This window comes from Gymnodraco acuticeps, unplaced genomic scaffold (genome assembly GCF_902827175.1).
Source record: "Gymnodraco acuticeps unplaced genomic scaffold, fGymAcu1.1, whole genome shotgun sequence".
Classification (NCBI taxonomy): domain Eukaryota; kingdom Metazoa; phylum Chordata; class Actinopteri; order Perciformes; family Bathydraconidae; genus Gymnodraco; species Gymnodraco acuticeps.
The window spans coordinates 34,449-54,221 of record NW_022991978.1 but is presented as its reverse complement, the minus strand read 5'-3'; the positions used below and the strand labels follow the sequence as shown (position 1 = coordinate 54,221).

The 19,773-nt window shown below is 39.4% G+C and overlaps 1 protein-coding gene across 2 annotated transcripts; it reads right to left on the bottom strand.

Moving 5' to 3' along the window:
* Window positions 1-863: 863 nt before the first annotated feature.
* Window positions 864-10,784, bottom strand: tcea2 (transcription elongation factor A (SII), 2). Of its 2 annotated transcripts, none has more exons than XM_034201020.1 (10): window positions 10,558-10,784; window positions 7,570-7,632; window positions 7,084-7,189; window positions 6,867-6,960; window positions 6,219-6,454; window positions 6,071-6,127; window positions 5,723-5,877; window positions 4,984-5,130; window positions 2,354-2,425; window positions 864-925 (listed from the first exon to the last, which is right to left on the bottom strand). In XM_034201020.1, the coding sequence occupies exons 1-10, from the start codon at window positions 10,624-10,626 to the stop codon at window positions 917-919; spliced, it is 1,008 nt and encodes a 335-aa protein (XP_034056911.1). In that variant the 5' UTR covers window positions 10,627-10,784; the 3' UTR covers window positions 864-916. The 2 variants fall into 2 exon arrangements, with proteins under 2 accessions (XP_034056911.1, XP_034056912.1); XM_034201021.1 differs by having other exon boundaries at window positions 6,219-6,451.
* Window positions 10,785-19,773: the final 8,989 nt, after the last annotated feature.

Sequence of the window (19,773 nt, the reverse complement as noted above, 5' to 3'; positions counted from 1 at the left end):
GGTTCAATGCACTAATTTAAAAAAAGTCTAAATGTTGCTGCGTGTGCGGTATGTATGTTCTATTTCTCAACAAAACTCAAAATATGAATACTTGAAAATTGATACATGCTTTATCTATTAATAATAGAACAATCTTCCTCTGGATCTAAATCTTGTACGCCAATTGATTTAACCAATGTTAAATTATAATAAATAAATATCCCTTATCCACAAATATGAAGAAAATATGACCCTCTAAAAGACTACGAAATACTATTTAAGATATATTTTGCTACCCTTTTTTAAACCAAGCAGGAACCAATAAAGTTAAATTAAGCCAGAAATAAAAGAAGACACTGCAGCGATGTGGTCTTAAATAAAGAGCAACTTTAATAGAAATGTTAAGGGCAAAATATTGTGTCAGCACAACAAGCTGTTTCCACAAATCCTAATTGTGATTTCAATCTAGTTTAAAGCTTCATCTAGAATAAGAAATAAACTCTTTACAAGTGCTGCATACAATACAAACTAAACCATATACACAACATGGACCTTCATATTCGTTTTTAAATATATCACAGCTTTCACTTTTTTTATATAAAAAAGAAATTATACAAAATAAAACAAAAAAAGAAATTCATATTTTTGAATCCAAATTCACTTTTAGTCATTTTGCCACACACACACACACACACACACACACACACACACACACACACACACACACACACACACTACACACACACACACACACACACACAACACACACCACACACACACACACACACACACACACCACACACACACACACACACACACACCCACACACACAACACACACACACACACACACACACACACCACACACACACACACACACACACACACACACCACACACACACACACACACACACACACACACACACACACGTCCTCTTCAGCAAAACTGGAAGACAGAAAGAAAGGTTGTGGTTAAGATTCTTACAGAAAATACATTTAAATATGTAACATTTGAGTAAAACCAAAGTAGATTAAGTAAAATAACTCTGGTAAAATGAATCGTGGGTTAGGGGTTAGCTTCAAACTCAAATAAAATTGTTGTTTTATGTAGTTAAAATCTTGAACTGCCAAAATGTAAACCTCCCATCCATATCAGAAACAGTTCTCAGTCATAATAAATCAAAGAAGCCTGCAACAGCAATTATATATTATATTGTGCCAACATTAAACTCAACACAAAGTTAACAAAGTTAGATCTGTGTGTAATTTTGTCGGAATTTCCTGCAAAAATACTGAACGTTTTCAGTATTTTGCAACTTCAATGCTTGCTTGAAATGATTCCTGAGGTTAGAGAGGTGTTTATTTATCAGTTTATCAAAGATAGCTTTATTAAACTGATAATAATGTCAGAGCCCACCGACATGTTTCAGATTCTCAAAATGCTGAAACGGAAACACTTCCCACAATCCAAGCTGCTCCAATGTGTGGCTTCACCTTGACCTACAGCCAGGAGCTAAATGAGGGAGGGGCCTGAAAAAGTACTGGAGAGAGAGGAGGGAGTAACTGTGGAGAGAAAAGGAGAAGAAAAAGAGAGGGAGGGAGGAGGGGGAAAGGACAGGGGGAGGCATGAGATGTAAACAAGGGGGGGAGGGAGGACAAGGAGAAATCTGAGAAATCTGGAGAAAAGGGAGAAAGAAGGAAAATTGAAATAAATAAAAAGATATGAAGAAGTGAGAAAAGAAGAGAAAAAGGTGAAAGAGAGAATAAGGCGGACATACAATATGTAAAGGGTGGCAGCACTCGTGAAGGTGAGTGGAGAGGAAGAGGAGAAACATGAAGAGTCTGGTCTCTGCTGCCATCTTGTGGTGAGAGTCATACTGACACTCAGGTCAATTTAACTTTTATTACAGTTACAGATGAGTTGCAATATTGTTATTTAGTAAAAGCACTTAAATTGACCTGCCTCCTCCTGTAAATCATTTCATAAATATCCTTTACAAGTGTTTTACTTTGATGAAGAAGTTCACATAATGTATAAGGACTAATATGTTTGATAATTTATTTGAAAAGCGACCATTATACATTCCTTTTAAAAAGATTGACATGGGTAAATTGTTGTATTTTTATACCATAGACTTTTGAAAAGGTTTTTTAAGATTCTTATGGGTTCTTGTTTGTTGTATGAGGTTGGATGCATATTTACAAATATTTCATGTGTGGTGGATACTGTAAATTATATGGAGCACTTGTGTACTTTATTCTAAGCATTCGCTGCTTCGCTGACATGTTTTCAATTATATTTGCTGTATGTTTTAGCTTTAAGAATGTACCCAATATTTTATAAATCTTAAATCATTATTTTGTGTGTCCCTACCTTCCATCGGTTGCCGCAGCTGTTACACAACACAAAGGTGGTCATCGGCTCATCAGCACTGCGGATCTGCACCTGAAACACACAAAACATCACGGGAAGCATTTGAGTTCACCATTACTGATTATTTTGGGACACAATATTATTAATGCACTTTAACATTGAAAAAAAAGCACTGCTTTCATTTTCTTTGTATCCCTGCTTACCAAAAAACATAAAAACTTGCCCTTATTGACAATGCACTCGTAGAAGGAAATGTATCAAAAATGTTGAGTTCAATTTTTAACAGAGAACATTGTCCCTTGTGCTCTCTGTGTTGTATTACTTAGCCACTGCATTCAGGACAGTTTCCACAGGACGCTGCTGCAGGTTGAATTCAAGCTGTTTTTATTTTGGAATTGAGTTTTACATTTTTCATTTTGATTTTAGACTTTAATATCCCAGTCGACTATGATCATTTGTCTATGGGAAGCCATGCCCGGCGCCGTGGGAAGGCCAGGCCCTCCCATTTGACATTCTTGCCCTCCCCCAATAAACACGATTTTTATTATTTATAAAAAAAATTTTTTTAATTTGTTTTTATTATAAATAAACTGTGAACTTTTATGCACGATGTATGTGATGTCAGATAGTAACTAAAATAAATAAATCGCAGGCTACGTCAAATAAATTCACCAATCACAGCATCACACTATTCTATTCTGGATTTGTTTATTGTGCATTCTGTAGACTCCCATTTATGTTTAAATTACACAATGGAAAATTGGCTCAAAAGGTCTAAGGATTTATTAAAAACGAAAAACTGCAGCTGCTGGCGTCCCTGCACCTGCCGTTGCAGCAGCGCGCCTTAATGTCACAAACTTGACCTCGGCAAACCCCGGGGCTGAGTTAGCGAGCCCAAGCCTTGACTCATCAAGGCGGCCGCCACCAACGCTGTCCTCCGAGGCACAGCTCCTTGTGCCTCTACCATCACCACCTGCGGTGCCACACCCTGTACCACACCCGCCAGCATCCTCCTCCTCCTGCTCCGTGTCGGTGCCTCCACTACAGATGCTACCTTGCAGCACACCGCTCAAAGACCAACAGCCCCAGATGATCTTGGGGTTAATAAACCCAAGCAGGTGAAACTGGATCGTTATCCAGGGAGATTGTTTTCAGGAAAGAAGCGCACTTTTGTCGCTGCATGGTACAACAACAGACCACGGCTTGAATATTCGTTAAAAGCAGACGCAGCCTTTTGTTTCCCCTGTAGACAGTTTAAATACGTCTTCATCTGATGCGGCTTTTACTGTCAAAGGTTTTTGCGACTGGAAACACGCATTACAGACTGATAAAGGACTGCTAAGACAGGCCGCATCAAAAGAACACATTTCATGTGAGAGTTTGTGGACAGAGAGACATATACGCGAGGAAACAAATAAGGAAATTAGAACTTTGGTGCAGATCAGCTGCACGGAACCGTTATTACGTGTCAGCTGTCGTTGATATTATAGCTTTTTTAGCTGTCAACCAACTCCCTCTCAGAGGTGACCACGATTCACTCCACAGCATGTCCGAGTCAGGCAGTGGGCTCTTCCTGTCGCTGTTTGAGTATGCAGTACAATAAAGATGCAGAGTTGGCCAAAAATAATGGACAGCATTCCCCACACAGCAACATACACCTCTCACGACATGCACAATGCCATAATAGAGCTAACAGCAGTTCATCGTCTCCGTCTCTACTATTTCTCTCCGAGTGTAACGATGAGGAAGCTGCCATCCTTAACCAGTGTGCCTTGCTCGTGATTTACCGGTGTTTGTGCTGCCACGCACACAATGTTTAAAAAGTGGTTTCTATGTTGCCCTTTATTTGTGTATGTTTGCGATAAGTGTGCGTCTTTGCGCAATGTAGTTGGCCTTGCTGTTTGATATATATATTGTGCCGCAGGCCCGCAGCACGTGACGGTGTTGTGTGCCCTCCCATGAAAATCATATGCCCTCCCTTTAGATTTGTTCTGGCGCCGGGTCTGTGGGAAGCCAACATTCCCTACTGTGTGTGTAGCAGAGGTGGGAAATAGTAGAGTACAAATACTTCGTTACTGTACTTAAGTACATTTTTCTGGTATCAGTACTTTACTCCACTACATATTTTTCTGACGACTTTTTACTTTTACTTCTTACATTTTAACACAAATACCTGAACTTTCTACTTCTTACATTTTCAAAACAGGCTCGTTACTTTAGTTTGAATGTGTGTTTGGTGGCGTGATCATTATTATTTAGAGTCATTGCGTGCCTATTGATTTGAACACGATCCGTGTATCCATCATTTCCTGGTCTTCTCTAAAGAAGAGGGACCAATGGAAACGTTGTCATGTTGCCGTTGTTCAGCATCAAAACATTCATTAGCTAACAATGACATTATTGTTCTATTAATATAAAGAGAGGTCAGGTACTCTTTAAAACAGTTGGTAGTTATGGGTACTTTTTACAAGTACATTTCAAAGCCAATACTTCTTTACTTGAGTCAAGAAGTTTAGTCAGTACTTCTACTTATACCAGAGTATTTTTAAACACGAGTATCTGTACTTCTACTTCAGTAAAGGATGTGTGTACTTTTGCCATCTCTGGTGTGTAGTCATGTGTGTTCCTACCTGTGTGTATGAGCATCTCTTTCCGCGGCACTTGCCACAGATGAACATGTCCGTCTCCGTCCCCCCGACCTTGGACAGCTGATGCTCTCTGATGGACTCTTTAGTCAGAGCCTCTCTCATCAGCTTCAGCTCTGCACTCGCCATCTCCTGCACACACATAGCAGTACTGCAGTTGTTGTAATCGAGTACCCCCTTCTCAACCTAAAGATCTCTTATTATACTGTTTTTCATCAATATATTATAGTTCTGAGATATATACAAAACATGTCTCTGAAGTGTTTGGCTCCAAATACCAAACAGATCATTGTAGCATCCCATAAACCCCTCTGTTTTCAGCCCTGTCTGCTACTTTAGATGAAAAATAAGGAGCCACTCCCCGCGCCCCTCTGAGAGATATTTGTGACCTGCTCCATCGAAATCAGTCGCATTGACCCGGAGACACGAAGGTTTTTCGTTACCTTGGTTGGTGATTGGCTAATGGTTACACGAGCCAAAAAATCATTATGACATCATAAAGTGGCCAAAATCTGATCAGCTCATTTTCAAACAGGTTTTTATAGAAATGGATCAGGACAAAAAGAGAGGGGTCTTTTTTCCTGAAACTTTCAGAATCTCTTTCCACAGAGGGTACACATGTTGATGTATAAAAGACATGAAAAAGTGGATTTTGCATAATAGGTGACCTTTAACCCTAAAAAACGAAATAAAACAGCCCCTTGCAGAGGTAAGGATGACTGACCTCAGCGGACATGGAGGCGATGCGTTGAGCCGAGATGTTTCCACACAGCACATTACGCCGCAGGTCGGGGTTCTTCTGGTCCTTGAGGTTAGAGATTCTGCTTCTTAGACGAGTTTTATATTTTAAATCTGTCGTCTTAAACTCCTGGAAGATATGTGGGAACGACGAGCAGTCAAGGACTCACAAGTGATGATCAAACACACATTATATACATCAGTGAATTAGCTTAAAATGTATCTTACAAAGTGAAACACACCGAGTACTCAAATGGATACCTTTCATTCAGTTGTAAAATCATTTTTTGTATGTTAGTGTGTGTTTTTAAATCTTGATGAAACAAAAGGATATCCTCTTCGATTTGTGCTGCAAGATGCCCACAGTTGGCTCCAATGTTCTTGTAGTCACCTGCAACACAAACACACATACATCAATTTGAGATATTAAAATATCAACCGTGTGTTTTCTTATACTCTTATATTGTAAAGGGTCTTCTCACCGTCGGTCTGCAGCGCCGCCACCAGCAGCTCTCGACACTTGTTTCTCACACTGTCCGTGGTGACGGGGGGAGGGGGGAAGGAGCTGACCTGAGCGGGGAGGATGGGGGGGATCGGAGAGGTGGGTGTAGTGGGTGTAGTGGGTGTGGTGGGTGTGGTGGGAGTGATTGGGGGGGTTGGGGGGGTTGGGGGAGTTGGGGGGGTTGATGTGGTGGGGGAGTCCCCCGATGTGTTACTGCTGAGTCAGAGGAGGAGACATTATTAAATTAAGTGGAATTTGGAGTCGGTTCCACTTTAAATCTTCCTACGTGAAATAGGAAACTGTACTTTCACTTCTGTCTATAACAGTGACATCTACTAATTTCATTTCATTTTTTATTTGTTCCGTTCATGGTATGCACAACTTAATGTATAACAATTATTTTAAAAACATGTCTCTATGAACACACCATACCCGAAAAGGAGTAGGGAGAAGAAAATAATCTTATTTCCTGCCCCTTTCTCAACAAACAAAAAATAAATAGAAATCGATGGTCTGTTCTTCATATTTTCTTATTCACAGCCTATCATAACAGCATCGTAGGAAAATAAGAGAAACACAATTTAAGAGTAGATATAACCAAAAGTGATGTCATCAGTGTGCGACAGACCTTTTCTCAGTGCTGCCAGAGTCCTTGGAGGTGGAGGATGACCTCACAGGAGAGTCTTCATTCTTCTTCTCCTCCGGCTTCCCCTCTGCACCGTCTGCAAGACAACACACAAAACAAAATGTACGCCGCACCCATTGTTTTCTATCAAAGAGCATTGATAGATGTCAATGCTGTCCGCACAAAGTAAAAAATACACAAGCAACACACCGCCTCTTACCCAGCAGTTTCTTCCAGGACTTGATGAGAACTTTGGCCAGAGTCTGAACCTCTTCCTCTGAACTGTGTTTCCTCACTGCGTTCACAGACATCCCCACTCTGGTGGACTACAGTGGTTAAAATTGTGGAAATAAAAGTTATATAAATGTTTTCCCATCTAAAGCGCCCTAAATGTTGTGTTCTTCAGTGGGCGTGAATTAAAGATATTGGTAGTACCATTTGATTGCTCAAACAAACTATGTCAACTTTGCTGAAAATCCCATCCGTTTAATCATCACATTAATACAAAGCAGAGCGTCTGAATTCATGTTTTAAACACCCTGGTTTATCGCAAGTCGCCACTTCCTTTTGCCATTTTGATTGTGCAGAATGCCCATGCCCTAATTTAACAGACATATGCAGTGATAACTATTCCTATCTCAGCTGTGTCAGACTATAGGTGCACTTGATGTTGATGGGGACATGGCAGAGGGGTGGAGTTATTTACCTGCAGCGTCTCTAGAGACATCTTGATGTTCTTCAGTTCCCTCAGCAGGTCGAGAGCTCCGTCCTGTAGACAACATAACACATTCAAATCATATTTTTATACTGTATGAGGTCAACTCACCACATTTACACTTCAGAGAGTGAACACCTGTGTGTCTGGCAATGCATGTTTAACAAGACAAATCAAACTGTCTTGAGACTGTCACCAAATCCGCCTTCTACCACCTAAAAAACATTGCCAGAATCCGGCCTTCACTCTCTGACTCTGTGGCAGAAACCCTGGTACACGCCTTCATTACATCCCGTCTGGACTATTGCAATGGAGTCCTGTCCGGGGTTCCCAGCAAAACCCTGGATAGGCTCCAATACGTCCAGAACTCTGCCGCCAGGCTTCTCACCCACACCAAGCCATGGCAACACATCACCCCCACCCTCATCCACCTACATTGGCTGCCGGTCAAGTCCCGGATTCAATACAAAACACTCATCCTCACGTACAAGTCCCTCCATTCCCTCCATTCCCTCGCCCCCCAGTACTTATCGGACCTCCTCCATCCCTACACCCCTTCTCGGAGTCTGCGGTCCTCAGACACGGGCCTGCTCTCCATCCCCCGCTCTCGCCTCCGAACTGTTGGTGACAGGGCATTCAGTGTTGCGGCCCCCACCCTCTGGAATGCACTTCCTGCCGAGATCCGTAATGCTGCCTCCCTGGACATCTTCAAATCATCACTAAAAACACACCTGTTCACCCTGGCCTTCGGGCCCTAGCCCTTTTCTGGTCCCCCGGCTTCCTTTATTTATTTAGTTTGCCCGTTGATTGTCTGTTTGTTTTGTTTGTCCACCATGCACAGCGACCTTGGGTCCCTTGAAAGGCGCTATATAAATATCATTTATTATTATTATTATTATTATTAAGACAGACAGACAGATCTGTTTCAGTGGACATTCATTTATCCAGTAGAGTCAAGGTGGCCTTTTCTACTGCATGAGAAGATTCATGGCTTCTTCCCAAGACTAACACCCACAGCTGTCACCCACACGCCCCGAGACAATCGTTCAGTGTAAAATAAAGGTTACCAAGAGAATGATGGGACCAGGTCAGGAGATTTAATTTAGGGGACTTCAAGTTGTCAAATAATGAGGACCAGTCCATACCTGACACCAGAAAGTTCATATTTGGGGAAATCAACACAATGCAAAGCCTTTAGGTCTGGAGAAAAAGGGAGACAGTAGCTTTATCTTATTTGAAATCCCTTATTATAATGCTATACTGAAAATGCTTAACATTTTAGAGCAGTAGAGTGTCCAGGAGGAGGAGTCCATAGCTGTGCTTTCTTTGCCAAATGAGAGGGTACTGCAGGGAAAAAAGCAGGATGTGTTCCCACATTGCGACACAGAAACTAAAAGACATGCACGGATAAAAGGCACAAAATACTTATTAGAGACAAAGACAGACAGTGAGGAGGAAAATACATTTAAGCAGAAGAGGCTGTTGTATTATTCATGTGTCTACTTCCAAATCCCACTGTGATGTTTAAGACAAAACATCTCTGTGCAAACTGTTGCTGTGACACTATTTCGAGAAAGATAAAAAGCAATACATTTCCACAAATCTGCTGAGAATAGGGTAAACAATTATTATCATTAATGTGTAATCATTGAGCATTTTCTGTAAGCCCTATCCCCACTGCTCAAATGTAGCCCCCTAATCCACTGTTTGTTCACCAACAACCTCTATAGAGCTGGTAAAGAAGTGTACCCGTTCCAATGTCTCATAAAACACTAAAAGGGGGGAAAACCATGATGGAAAACCCACAGTATATGGCACTGCCCCATGTTTTCTCCTATCAGAGGGCAGCCTAAACCAGTCCTTTATCATGTTGTACATACCAAAAGAGCATCCAAAAGGACACATTAGAGGCGTTTTTTATTGAATAAGACATGTTCCCTCCTGCCCCCAAACACCTGTTGAAGTATTCCCAGCTCTATGTAGCTTTTAACCTCCTTTGCTCTATCGTTTTAATCCTCTGGTTTAACACAGATTAAATGGCTGTGCCGCCACAGTTAGCCATTCAATAAAAACATGCTCTGTAAAGCTGGCACCAAATGGAAAGTTAGCAGCTAGCTGTGGAAAACATTGGAACAAGTATCCAAACCAGAGCCAAGATAATATTGGAAGTGACGGCTAGATATTTGGAAACATATTCTCAACCCCGACATACTGACGGTTTGGTCAGCATTGGTATTAATCAAGGTTTTGGAAATACAAACATTGGACAGTGCACAAACAATGAGACATCTTCTTTCCACTGTTTCAACTTTTGAAACTAAAAACATTTGTTTATTCATATTGTGGATTTTTCAATGAGGTTGAAGGATTAAATGTTCTTTTAAAAACAAATCAAACACACATTCATGTTAAATGTTTGCAGAGGGCATCTTTTTAATCATCCACAAAGTCTCCATTTAATTTAACATAGATGACATTGCTTTGAACTTTGAACTCAAATACTGCATGCTCTTTTCAATGGATGTATTACTTGATATCAGTTCTCCATTATAATAAAGCCCCAAGGCACATGTTTAGTGTACGCTACACTGACTGGATTTTCCCAATGTCAAGTACAAACAAATTATATTATAAAGAGATTTTCTGTTTTAACTCAGCAATCTAATAATGCCACCATATATATTAAATAACCTTTGGAGGTATATAGTTAATAAACTCTGCATTGAGTTGATCAGACAATTGACTCAAGGTGTGGTGGATTTAATTGGCAGCTTTTTGACCAATCGCTGCATTGATTTATCACCAAAAACAGAAGCAGCGGCATAGTTTAGAGTGAGATTATCAGCAAACATTTAACTCCTCCACAGGTCAGTGAGCAGAGTTTAACAATGTGTTTCCAGAATTGTCCCTCTCAGCAGTTGTAGGGCTCACCACCTGATCGCGTGTTTTGTGCTGATGCAGCAGCTGTTTTGCACTCACCGTGTTCTTCTTGTGCACCATTTTATCCAGCTTTTTAGCGATGTGCTCCACTTCTTGGGTTTTAGCCATTTTGAGCGGATTTCTCTTCGTCAGTTCTCCTCCTCTGCTGCTGCCGTGAGAAACCCCATCGATGGACGAGAAACTCTGCCAGTTTCTCTCTCTTTGCTTCTCTTTACGCAGTCTGTCTGTCTGTCTGTCTCCTCTCCCAGCTGCTGCCTCTCTCTCGTTTGTTGTTGTGTGTCACTGTGGGACGCTGGGAGTTGTAGTTTCATTTTTTTCCTCCCAAATTCAGCCTGGATAACTTTGCCAAAACTTTAAAGGAGACTGCAGTCATGCAGCCAGAGGGGACTTCATGGAAGGGCATCCGATGTCCTCAGGTAGACTCTTCATTTATCATTTATTATTAAAACATATCATGATAACCTAGTCTATATTGTTGGATGAAATTTGGAGGGGAAAATGATCCATCATGATCCCTATGGGTTAATCACAAACATGATTAACATGGAGCTCTAACTATATAATCATAATTAAATTAATTATGTATTCAGATGTATATCACACTGACGGTGTTTGGCATCAAAACGCTCTTGTTCATTTAACTGCTTGTCAGGATGAAGGTCAGTAGCTGCCAATAAAACCCCGAATGAATAGCCTGATGCACTCACTGTCTCCTCCCACTAGATGTCAGTGTTGCTAAGTTATATTGTACTTGGTGCAGTAATGTTGACAGCTTGCAGTTGGTTTATATGTGTGTGTAAGTTTATGTTCTTATTAGAGAGCAAATGCTGTAGAGACACCATTTTTTTTTTGGGAAGCTATTTCATCAAGTGTTTTCTCTAAGTGATTTCACTGCAGTTTAGTCAGTAAGTACAAATAAGGCTGTGGACAGTTATTTCGAATTGTGATAGTTGGAAATAACTGAAAAGTTTGTAATAATAAATCCATCATGGGACCCAATGCCGGCCCAATGACTGAAGCTGTGAATGTATCACTGAACATGTACAATGGGCGGACCTAAGTGTCCAAGGACGGTTTTTTTTTACCTTATTTTAAAACGTTGAACCCTCTTGACATATTTACAATTAAAATAAATCTGTATCTTCTAAGTCTTCATCAAACCCAAGTTAAAAAACACAAGGACGCAATTTAAAATAGATAAAATGTAATATAACATCTGATCGAGTGGATTAGACGTTTAATAAATACAGATAACCACTTTGTCAAACAAATAAAGAAACATTATTGAAGGGATAACTGGTATATGCTATCAACGGACACGTCTTGAACAGTGGTATCTGTTGGGGTAGGATTGGATAAGAACAAATATAAAGTATTTCTGCTAAAACAAATGTCTTGTAAAACACTTTTTATTTTAGCTATATTAGATAGTCAGTTTGGTCTTGAGACTGCAAAATGTTAAACCCTTCAATTTGGGATGGGATTTTAGAAAGAGGTGAGTTTAGTTGAGTAGCACTTGAAATGTTTGGCTCTATGAAACCTGATGTACTTATATGATTCTGTTTTCTTCAAGGTTGTGTCTTCCTGGTCGAATGTACTTATTGTAAGTCGCTTTGGATAAAAGCGTCAGCTAAATGCAATGTAATGTAATGTTTACAGACCTCTGTGACTCATTACCCTTCTCTTCTTGAGGCTCAAGGCTTTAAAAACCATATTGGCAAAACACGACCAAATATCTGACCAAACTTTGGACTGGCACCATGCATTGTGGGTAACATAGCCACCACATTTTTACAAGTAGAACGTGTGGAATATAAAAAATATGTCTATGGTTGTTTGGAAGCGGTTATTTCGGTCTAAAAAGGGAAGCCAATGTGAAAGTGGCTTTTTAAACCTGCATTCCTTATAATGGCCACTAGGGAGAGACTCCACTGATCACAAGAAGTCCAACGTTATTGAAGTCTCTGAAAATGACTACCCTCTTTCCTAGGTGATTTACCACCTCAATAAACTGATTCCAAATGAGTTGATGGTCTCAATTGCTTGTGTTGATTTGTAGCAACGAAGAGCAAATATAAAAGAAAGTGTCCCATACTTGTCATCTAATACAGATCACATTCCTAAACACACATCCCAACAGTGCCTTTCAGCTGCAGCTCCACAGAGCCTGCCGTAGCGGTTCTACTGTAAATCTAAATCAGACTCTCCTCTCCGCATTCCAGACGAGTAAATAGTTCTTGGAGAAACTTTTTTGTGTGGTCTCATGAATTCTTGCTGCTTTATGTCTGCAGCCAAGAACCTCCTCCAGCTGAGGAGCTGCAGAGCAGAGCTGGCAGCGACATCAACAGCTGCTGGGTGAGATAGCTGCCAGTCCGTGTGTGTGTGTGTGTGTGTGTTTACTTCAGAGGACCTGGAAAACTGAGGTATGCAGCATGTCAGAAAAAGATGTGAAGAAGAAGAAAATAAACTCATCCAAGAGCTGATAGGATCAAAAGCAGCATCTTCTTCTTCGTCTTCCATCTCTTTTCTTCTTCTACCTTCATTCCTCTGTTATTCAATTATGCTTTCTCTCATCCTCTGTGTTATTCAACCCGATATCACGGCAAGACGTGAACATGTGACGATTTACCATGCTGGGAGACGTGAAGATGTCACGATTTCGTCCCTTCAAACGTGACAGCTACACGGTATTGTTAACCAGTGGAGAAATAACCGGAAATATCAAGCAAATGCTACCCCGACGTAATGATTTATTTTGTAATAGTCACACTCGATTACGCCGATTTTCTTGTTGCCCCAGCTGATCGACACCTCTTTTAGCAGAAACAAAGGCTACATTAATGTATTAAATCGATGTTAATCCGTGCGTGTGGATGTGGAATTAACGGACGTGACGTTGTGCGATTGAGTTGCCAAGCAACAGCTTCGGTTCATGTTAATTTACAAACTATTCAACTACAACCGTAGTTATATTTAAAAACATGTTAGAAGGCCTCACGAAATACTTTGATGCAAATTAAAATGTAAATGTGAAGGAATGTGTGTATAACAAAATACATCGGTCATAAACGAAACCGGAAACAGACGTAGGCAAGATCCTCAGCTCGATGATTGGATGGTTATCCACAATGCATGCTGGGATTTGGTGTTTATGTGATGTGAAATCTGAAAACGTTTTTTAAAAATACAATAATACTTTATTCCGAGTGTGCTTGCTTTTCTCTTTGAAAGTCATCACATAACGGCATTGTAATACACGGTTCGGCTGCATTAAATATTACATATCTGCCGTAATTCCCTGCTGAGAAGACTTCTGGACAAACAGGAGAACTGCCGCCAAAACTGAAGATGTGACGTGGATCATAAATATATAAGCAATTAAACAGCATCTTACATTTCTTTTCACACAATACGTCTCCTTGCAGTATCAACACTAATTCGGCTGACTTTTATATTTGATCCAATTGGTAGATAGGCTGTATTTACACCATAACGGTGAGCTGATAGAAAGGGACACCTGGTGGTCAAAGCACGTTATTGAATTGTATTATTATATTAATAGGAGGATGTGCAAAACAGACAAACTAATAAGGCTTAATTGAAACATTAAAGAGTACTTTAGGTTAAGGTCTTCTTTTGAATAAGAAAAAAGCTTTAAGAAGAATATGGAGGGATGAAACCCTCTTGAAACCGCAGGTCCTTCCTTCCTGCAGCGGTCAGACTTTACAACCAGCACTGCCCCTAGTAGACCCTCCTACACACACCACAACACAGACTATAACATCCCTTGCTGCTAAATACAAACCAACTTTGTGCTATATGTGCAATATATATATGCCATTAATAACTGTGTAATGTATACCTGGCCACTAAATCAATATATGCCGTTTTGTTTTTTATCTGTATTTTTGAAAATGATTTAAATTTGTATCTTTTATTTAGCATATTGTTTATTATATTATAACTTAGTACTTTTTTAGCATATTGTTTATTATATTATAACTTAGTACTTTTTTAGCATATTGTTTATTTTATTCTAACTTAGTACTTTTTTAACGCATGTAAGATATGCAACACTAAGCTGTCTGTGGCTCTTTCCTGCTGTAACGCTGCACATTTCCCCTCTGTGGAACTAATAAAGGTATTCTGATTCTTTAATGGTCACACACATGCAGAGCAGACAGCACACACAGTGACATTTGTATCTACAGATAAATATTAAGCCTGACAAAGTACTTAACGTCTAATATATTGCTTTCCTGCAATGTTAACTATGTTTAAGCACTTATTTGTTTATTATTTATTTATTATTAAACTGATATTATACATATGTATTATACTCTTATAAGATGTATGTAGATAGTATAAGAAATGTGCAGAATGACAGTTTAATGGTGGAGTATACACACATATTGATAGATGTCTTGTAATGCACTGTTGAGGAACCTGCGACCCAAGTTTTTCCTTCATTGCATAACTACACAGTAGTTGTGTATAATATGTCAATAAACCTTAGCTTAGAAAATATTGAAAGGGATGTGCAAACTAGTCATTATATACAGTCTTTAATGAACTATTAGTAGAGAATAACGAGTAATGAATATACTTTATAGGGATCCTATTAATATCTAATAATAAAATAATAAAATGCAATAACGTTCTTCAACCACCAGGTGTCCCTTTCTATCAGCTCTGCACCGTTATGGTGTAAATACAGCCTATCTACCAATTGGATCAAATATAAAAGTCAGCCGAATTAGTGTTGATACTGCAAGGAGACGCATTGTGTGAAAAATAAATGTAAGATGTTGTTTAATTGCTTATATATTTATGATCCACGTCACATCTTCAGTTTTGGCGGCAGTTCTCCTGTTTGTCTAGAAGTCTTCTCAGCAGGGCTCTATAAATAGAGAATTACGGCAGATATGTAATTTTTAATGCAGCCGAACCGTGTAATTCCACATCTACACGCACGGATTAACATCGATTTAATACATTAATGTAGCCTTTGTTTCTGCTAAAAGAGATGTCGACCAGCTGGGGCAACAAGAAAATCGTCGTAATCGAGTGTGACTATTACAAAATAAATCATTACGTCGGGGTAGCATTTGCTTGGTATTTCCGGTTATTTCTCCACTGGTTAACATGGGTTAACAATACCGTGTAGCTGTCACGTTTGAAGGGACGAAATCGTAACATGTTCACGTCTCCCAGCATGGTAAATCGTCACATGTTCACGTCTTGCCGTGATACCGGGTTGGTGTTATTTCACATTGTATTAACCTCTTTGCTGTACTTCAACTTCTCATGTTGTTTTTGTTCCTCTTCTTATCTCTCTACTTTGCGGTTTTGGCGCAGTGCGTTGATCATCAGATCAAGGGGCGATGGTGAACTCCAGTTCGAAACCCGCCTCGGCCGCCACTGCGTCCGGCCGTTGTGTCCTTGGGCAAGACACTCTACCCACATTTTCTCCTGTGGGTAATGACCACAGTATTGACATTTATATGTCTAATATATGTAATTGTAAAGCGCTTTGAGCACCTGTAAAAGCGCTCTAATTAAAAAATGTAATCCATTATTATTATTATTATTATTACTTTCTTTTATTATCTCCTTTTTTCTCCTCTTTAGTCTGTTCTCTCTCTCTCCTTTGTATTTCCTTCATCCTGTTCTCAATGTCTTATATTCCATCTTCCCTTTCTCTGTCTTCCTTACCTCTCAAAACTTTGTTCTTCCCTCACTTGTACTTATGTTGTATTTTTCTTTCCTCCTTTCCTCTCATATAACCCCCCCTTTTTCTTCCATCAGATCGCTTTCTGTTTTGTCTTACTTTTCTCTACTTATTTTCATAGTCTTTATCCATCCTTCACATCATTTTGTCCTATCGTCCAGTGTTTCATCTCCTCCTTCTTGCTTCCTTTTTTTACTCCTATCTTTACAACGTGTTTTTGTAGAGTGTAATCTAAAGACCCTTCATTTCCACTGAAGTGTATTCAACATTGAATCATTCAAATTCCTGGAAATGAAACAGATACGTGCTGTGAGAAAGAGGAAGGAAGGAGGAAGTCAGTCAGTGAGGTGATGCATTATGGTCATTTAGCGAGAAAGTAATGATTTCACAATAATTACGTTAGAAAATAAATGATAGGCACCTTCCTGAAACTCTACTTGTTTTCTATTGGAAATTCACAAACAAATGTAATGTTCCGAAACATGCAGCAAACGAAGTAATAGTGTAATTGTTTATTATAGCTTTTTGTACAATTCTGCAGTAATTTGTCAAATTGTAAGTTGTCAAATTCACACGGTATAAGCACAATTTTAGTGTTCCCACTTATGGAAAAACAGAATAATACAAACCATGCATAAAGCAGCCCAAATCCCCAGTCAGTTGGTAGTCAGTGTTGCTTTGTGTAATTTTGAGAAATTGTTACCTTGAACATGTGAGTATGTTCAATTTCGAAATAATCCCCTGAATGATTGCTGTTGGTCTGTATTTTGGCCAAACGGCAGTCCTTCAACTTCAGTGTCAGCAGAGATGACAAAAGTACACACATCCTTTACTCAAGTAGAAGAACAGATACTCATGTTTAAAAATACTCTACTGACTAAACTTCTTTATTCAAGTAAAAGCAAATAAGTATGGGCTTCGAAATGTATACTTAAGTTAAAATCACCCATAACTACCATCTGTTTTAAAGAGGAACTGACCTTTCTTTATATTAATAGAACAATAATGTCATTGTTAGTTAATGAATGTTTCCATGCTGAACAACGGCAACATGACAAAGTTCTCATTGGTCCCTCTTCTTTAGAGAAGACCAGGAAATGATGGATACACGGATCGTGTTCAAATCAATAGGCACGCAATGACTCTAAATAATAATGATCACGCCACCAAACGCAGATTAAAACTAAAGTAAGCAGCCTGTTTGGAAAATGTAAGAAGTAGAAAGTTCAGGTATTTGTGTTAAAGAAGTAAAAGTAAAAAGTCGTCAGAAAAATAAGTGGAGTAAAGTACTGATACCAGAACATTTTACTTAAGCACAGTAAGAAAGTATTTGTACTCAGGGCCGTATCCAGGATTTCCTAAATGCCGAGGTCCAAACATGTTAGGGGGGTTCGGGGGATACCCCCCGAGATTTTTGGGATTTTCATGATGCTTTTTAAGTCCTGTGTGGGGATCACACATTGGATAATATATTGATTTCAAAACATGTCAGTGGGCTGACAATGTCAGCATCAATTATTTTTGAAAGTGTAATACATAAGAATCAGTTGATTGTTACTATTAATGATCTGGACATGCAGGAGAGGCTAAAATGATCACAACACATTGTCAACATTCACTTTCCATGTCTCTCTCCTTTCCATAACCTGCAGCCTCTCTTCCATCTTCTTTAGTCTCTCTGTCTTCTTCCTGTTCATTCATCTCTCTGTCCTCTACTTTTTCTCTTTGTTCAATCTCTCCCTCGTTGTTCACTTTTTGCTCCTCCTCACTTGTCGCTCCTGCCAGTGAATTCAAAGCCATTCAGCAATTTAGTTCATTTTACTTGTTTGTTTGCATTATTTTTTTTATTTAAATCTGTTTTGTTTGATTCTCAAAAGAGAACAAATATGTAAGCAAATTGTGTTTTATACAATCGTATGTTATTATGACATCATAACTGCAATAGATGTAGGTTGTTTTAAAATTATGCCTATTGTAAATGAAGACTATTGTTATAGATATATAGATAGATAGATAGATGGGGTTATTAAGCCTACATTCTTCTGTCCGACTGTACCTGCAGTTCCTCCCTGACTTCCATCACTTTCTCTTTCTCTCTGCCTGTCCTGTCTCCAGGGTTGGGAGGGTTACTTTGTAAATGTAATCAGTTACTGATTACTGAATACATGGCTCTGAAAGTAATCCGAATACAGTTATAGTTACGTGTCTTAAAAAAGTAACGTAATCAGATTACTTTTGGATTACTTTCTTTTTCCATAACAGATGGGTATGTTTTGGTGAACAGGAGACACAAAAAGCAAAAGGAAACTGAACGTGTTTTTACTGTTTTAATGGCTTATCAAGAGCACAACTGAAACATAACATCTGAAACGATGTAACAACATAATAAACTTGTTGGGGATGCAGCTTGGGATGTGAGGAGTGAGGGACACGGCTTAGAACGGGCGTGTCGCCTTCTGTCCTGCCAGTGTTGGCAGGACATGAATTAAAATGTCAAACTCGGACTTCATTTTAAGGACATTTCGGCCAGGGGTGTATTTTTGTTTAAGCACCGGATTGGCAAAACAGGAGAGTGTGTGCACCAGTCTGCCTTGATCTATGAATTCATGTCCGTGACACACACAGTATCTGCTGCCCACAGCTGTTTTATAGAAGGAAAACCTCCTTCACTTCATGAAATCTCTAAAGCGCCAGGAGGCAGCGGGAGGGTTAACTCAGCCTCTGAGAAGAGGAGCGCGCAGTGCCTTTCACGCACCGCCTTTCACGCACCGCCTTCACTGTGTTTACCTTCAGAATCATTAGAAAGGCTAAAGAGCGGTGTGGCTGATGTGTTTTAACCACACACACCTCTACACACACACAGACGTGCGATTTAAACGCAGACTTTTGTTCCTCCATGTTTCGTTGTTATTGTTTCACTGAGCGGACCCGCCCCTTATTTTTTCAAAACGCTCCTTTTTTTGGTCCATCTGCGGCGGTAATAGGTTTTGTGCGCTGTGATGATTTGGCTGTACCTTTAGTAATGAATACTAAATGTTGTGAGGAAATCTTTCCACCAATAATTCCAATAAGTAATCCAAAATGTATTCACTTCAGGTTTACGAAAGTAACTGTAATCAGGTTACTCGTTTTTCAAATGTAACGCGAGCTGAATACAGTTACTTGATTTTTGTATTCTGATTACGTAACGCCGTTACATGTATTCCGTTACAACCCAACCCTGCCTGTCTCTTCCTTACCAAAGCTGAGTTTCGACTGACGTAGTCTTTTCATTATATCTGAGTCAGTGTAAAAAGAAAACAATACAATGTTATATCTTCAATGTTTTACTCAAATTGAAATGAAAGAAAAGCATTACAACGTTTGTTAAAAGGTAATCCTTCTGACATTGGATGAATGTAATTAACTTTAGCTCTCTAGCTAGTTTATTCACGCAATTTAAACGAAAGTATATACTATAGCTGCAATATAAGTTAGTGTGCATGTTGTCGGACGTCCACTGTCTAACGTAGAGGGTTCACACA

Bases quoted from the DNA above. Each gene is read 5' to 3' on its own strand.
- tcea2 (XM_034201020.1), bottom strand. From the start codon at position 10,626: ATGGCTAAAACCCAAGAAGTGGAGCACATCGCTAAAAAGCTGGATAAA. The intron at 6,961-7,083 runs GTAAGAGGCGGT...GTTGTCTTGCAG, and splicing joins GTCCTGGAAGAAACTGCTGG to ACGGTGCAGAGGGGAAGCCG. The intron at 5,878-6,070 runs ATATCCTTTTGT...CGTCGTTCCCAC, and splicing joins TGCAGCACAAATCGAAGAGG to ATATCTTCCAGGAGTTTAAG.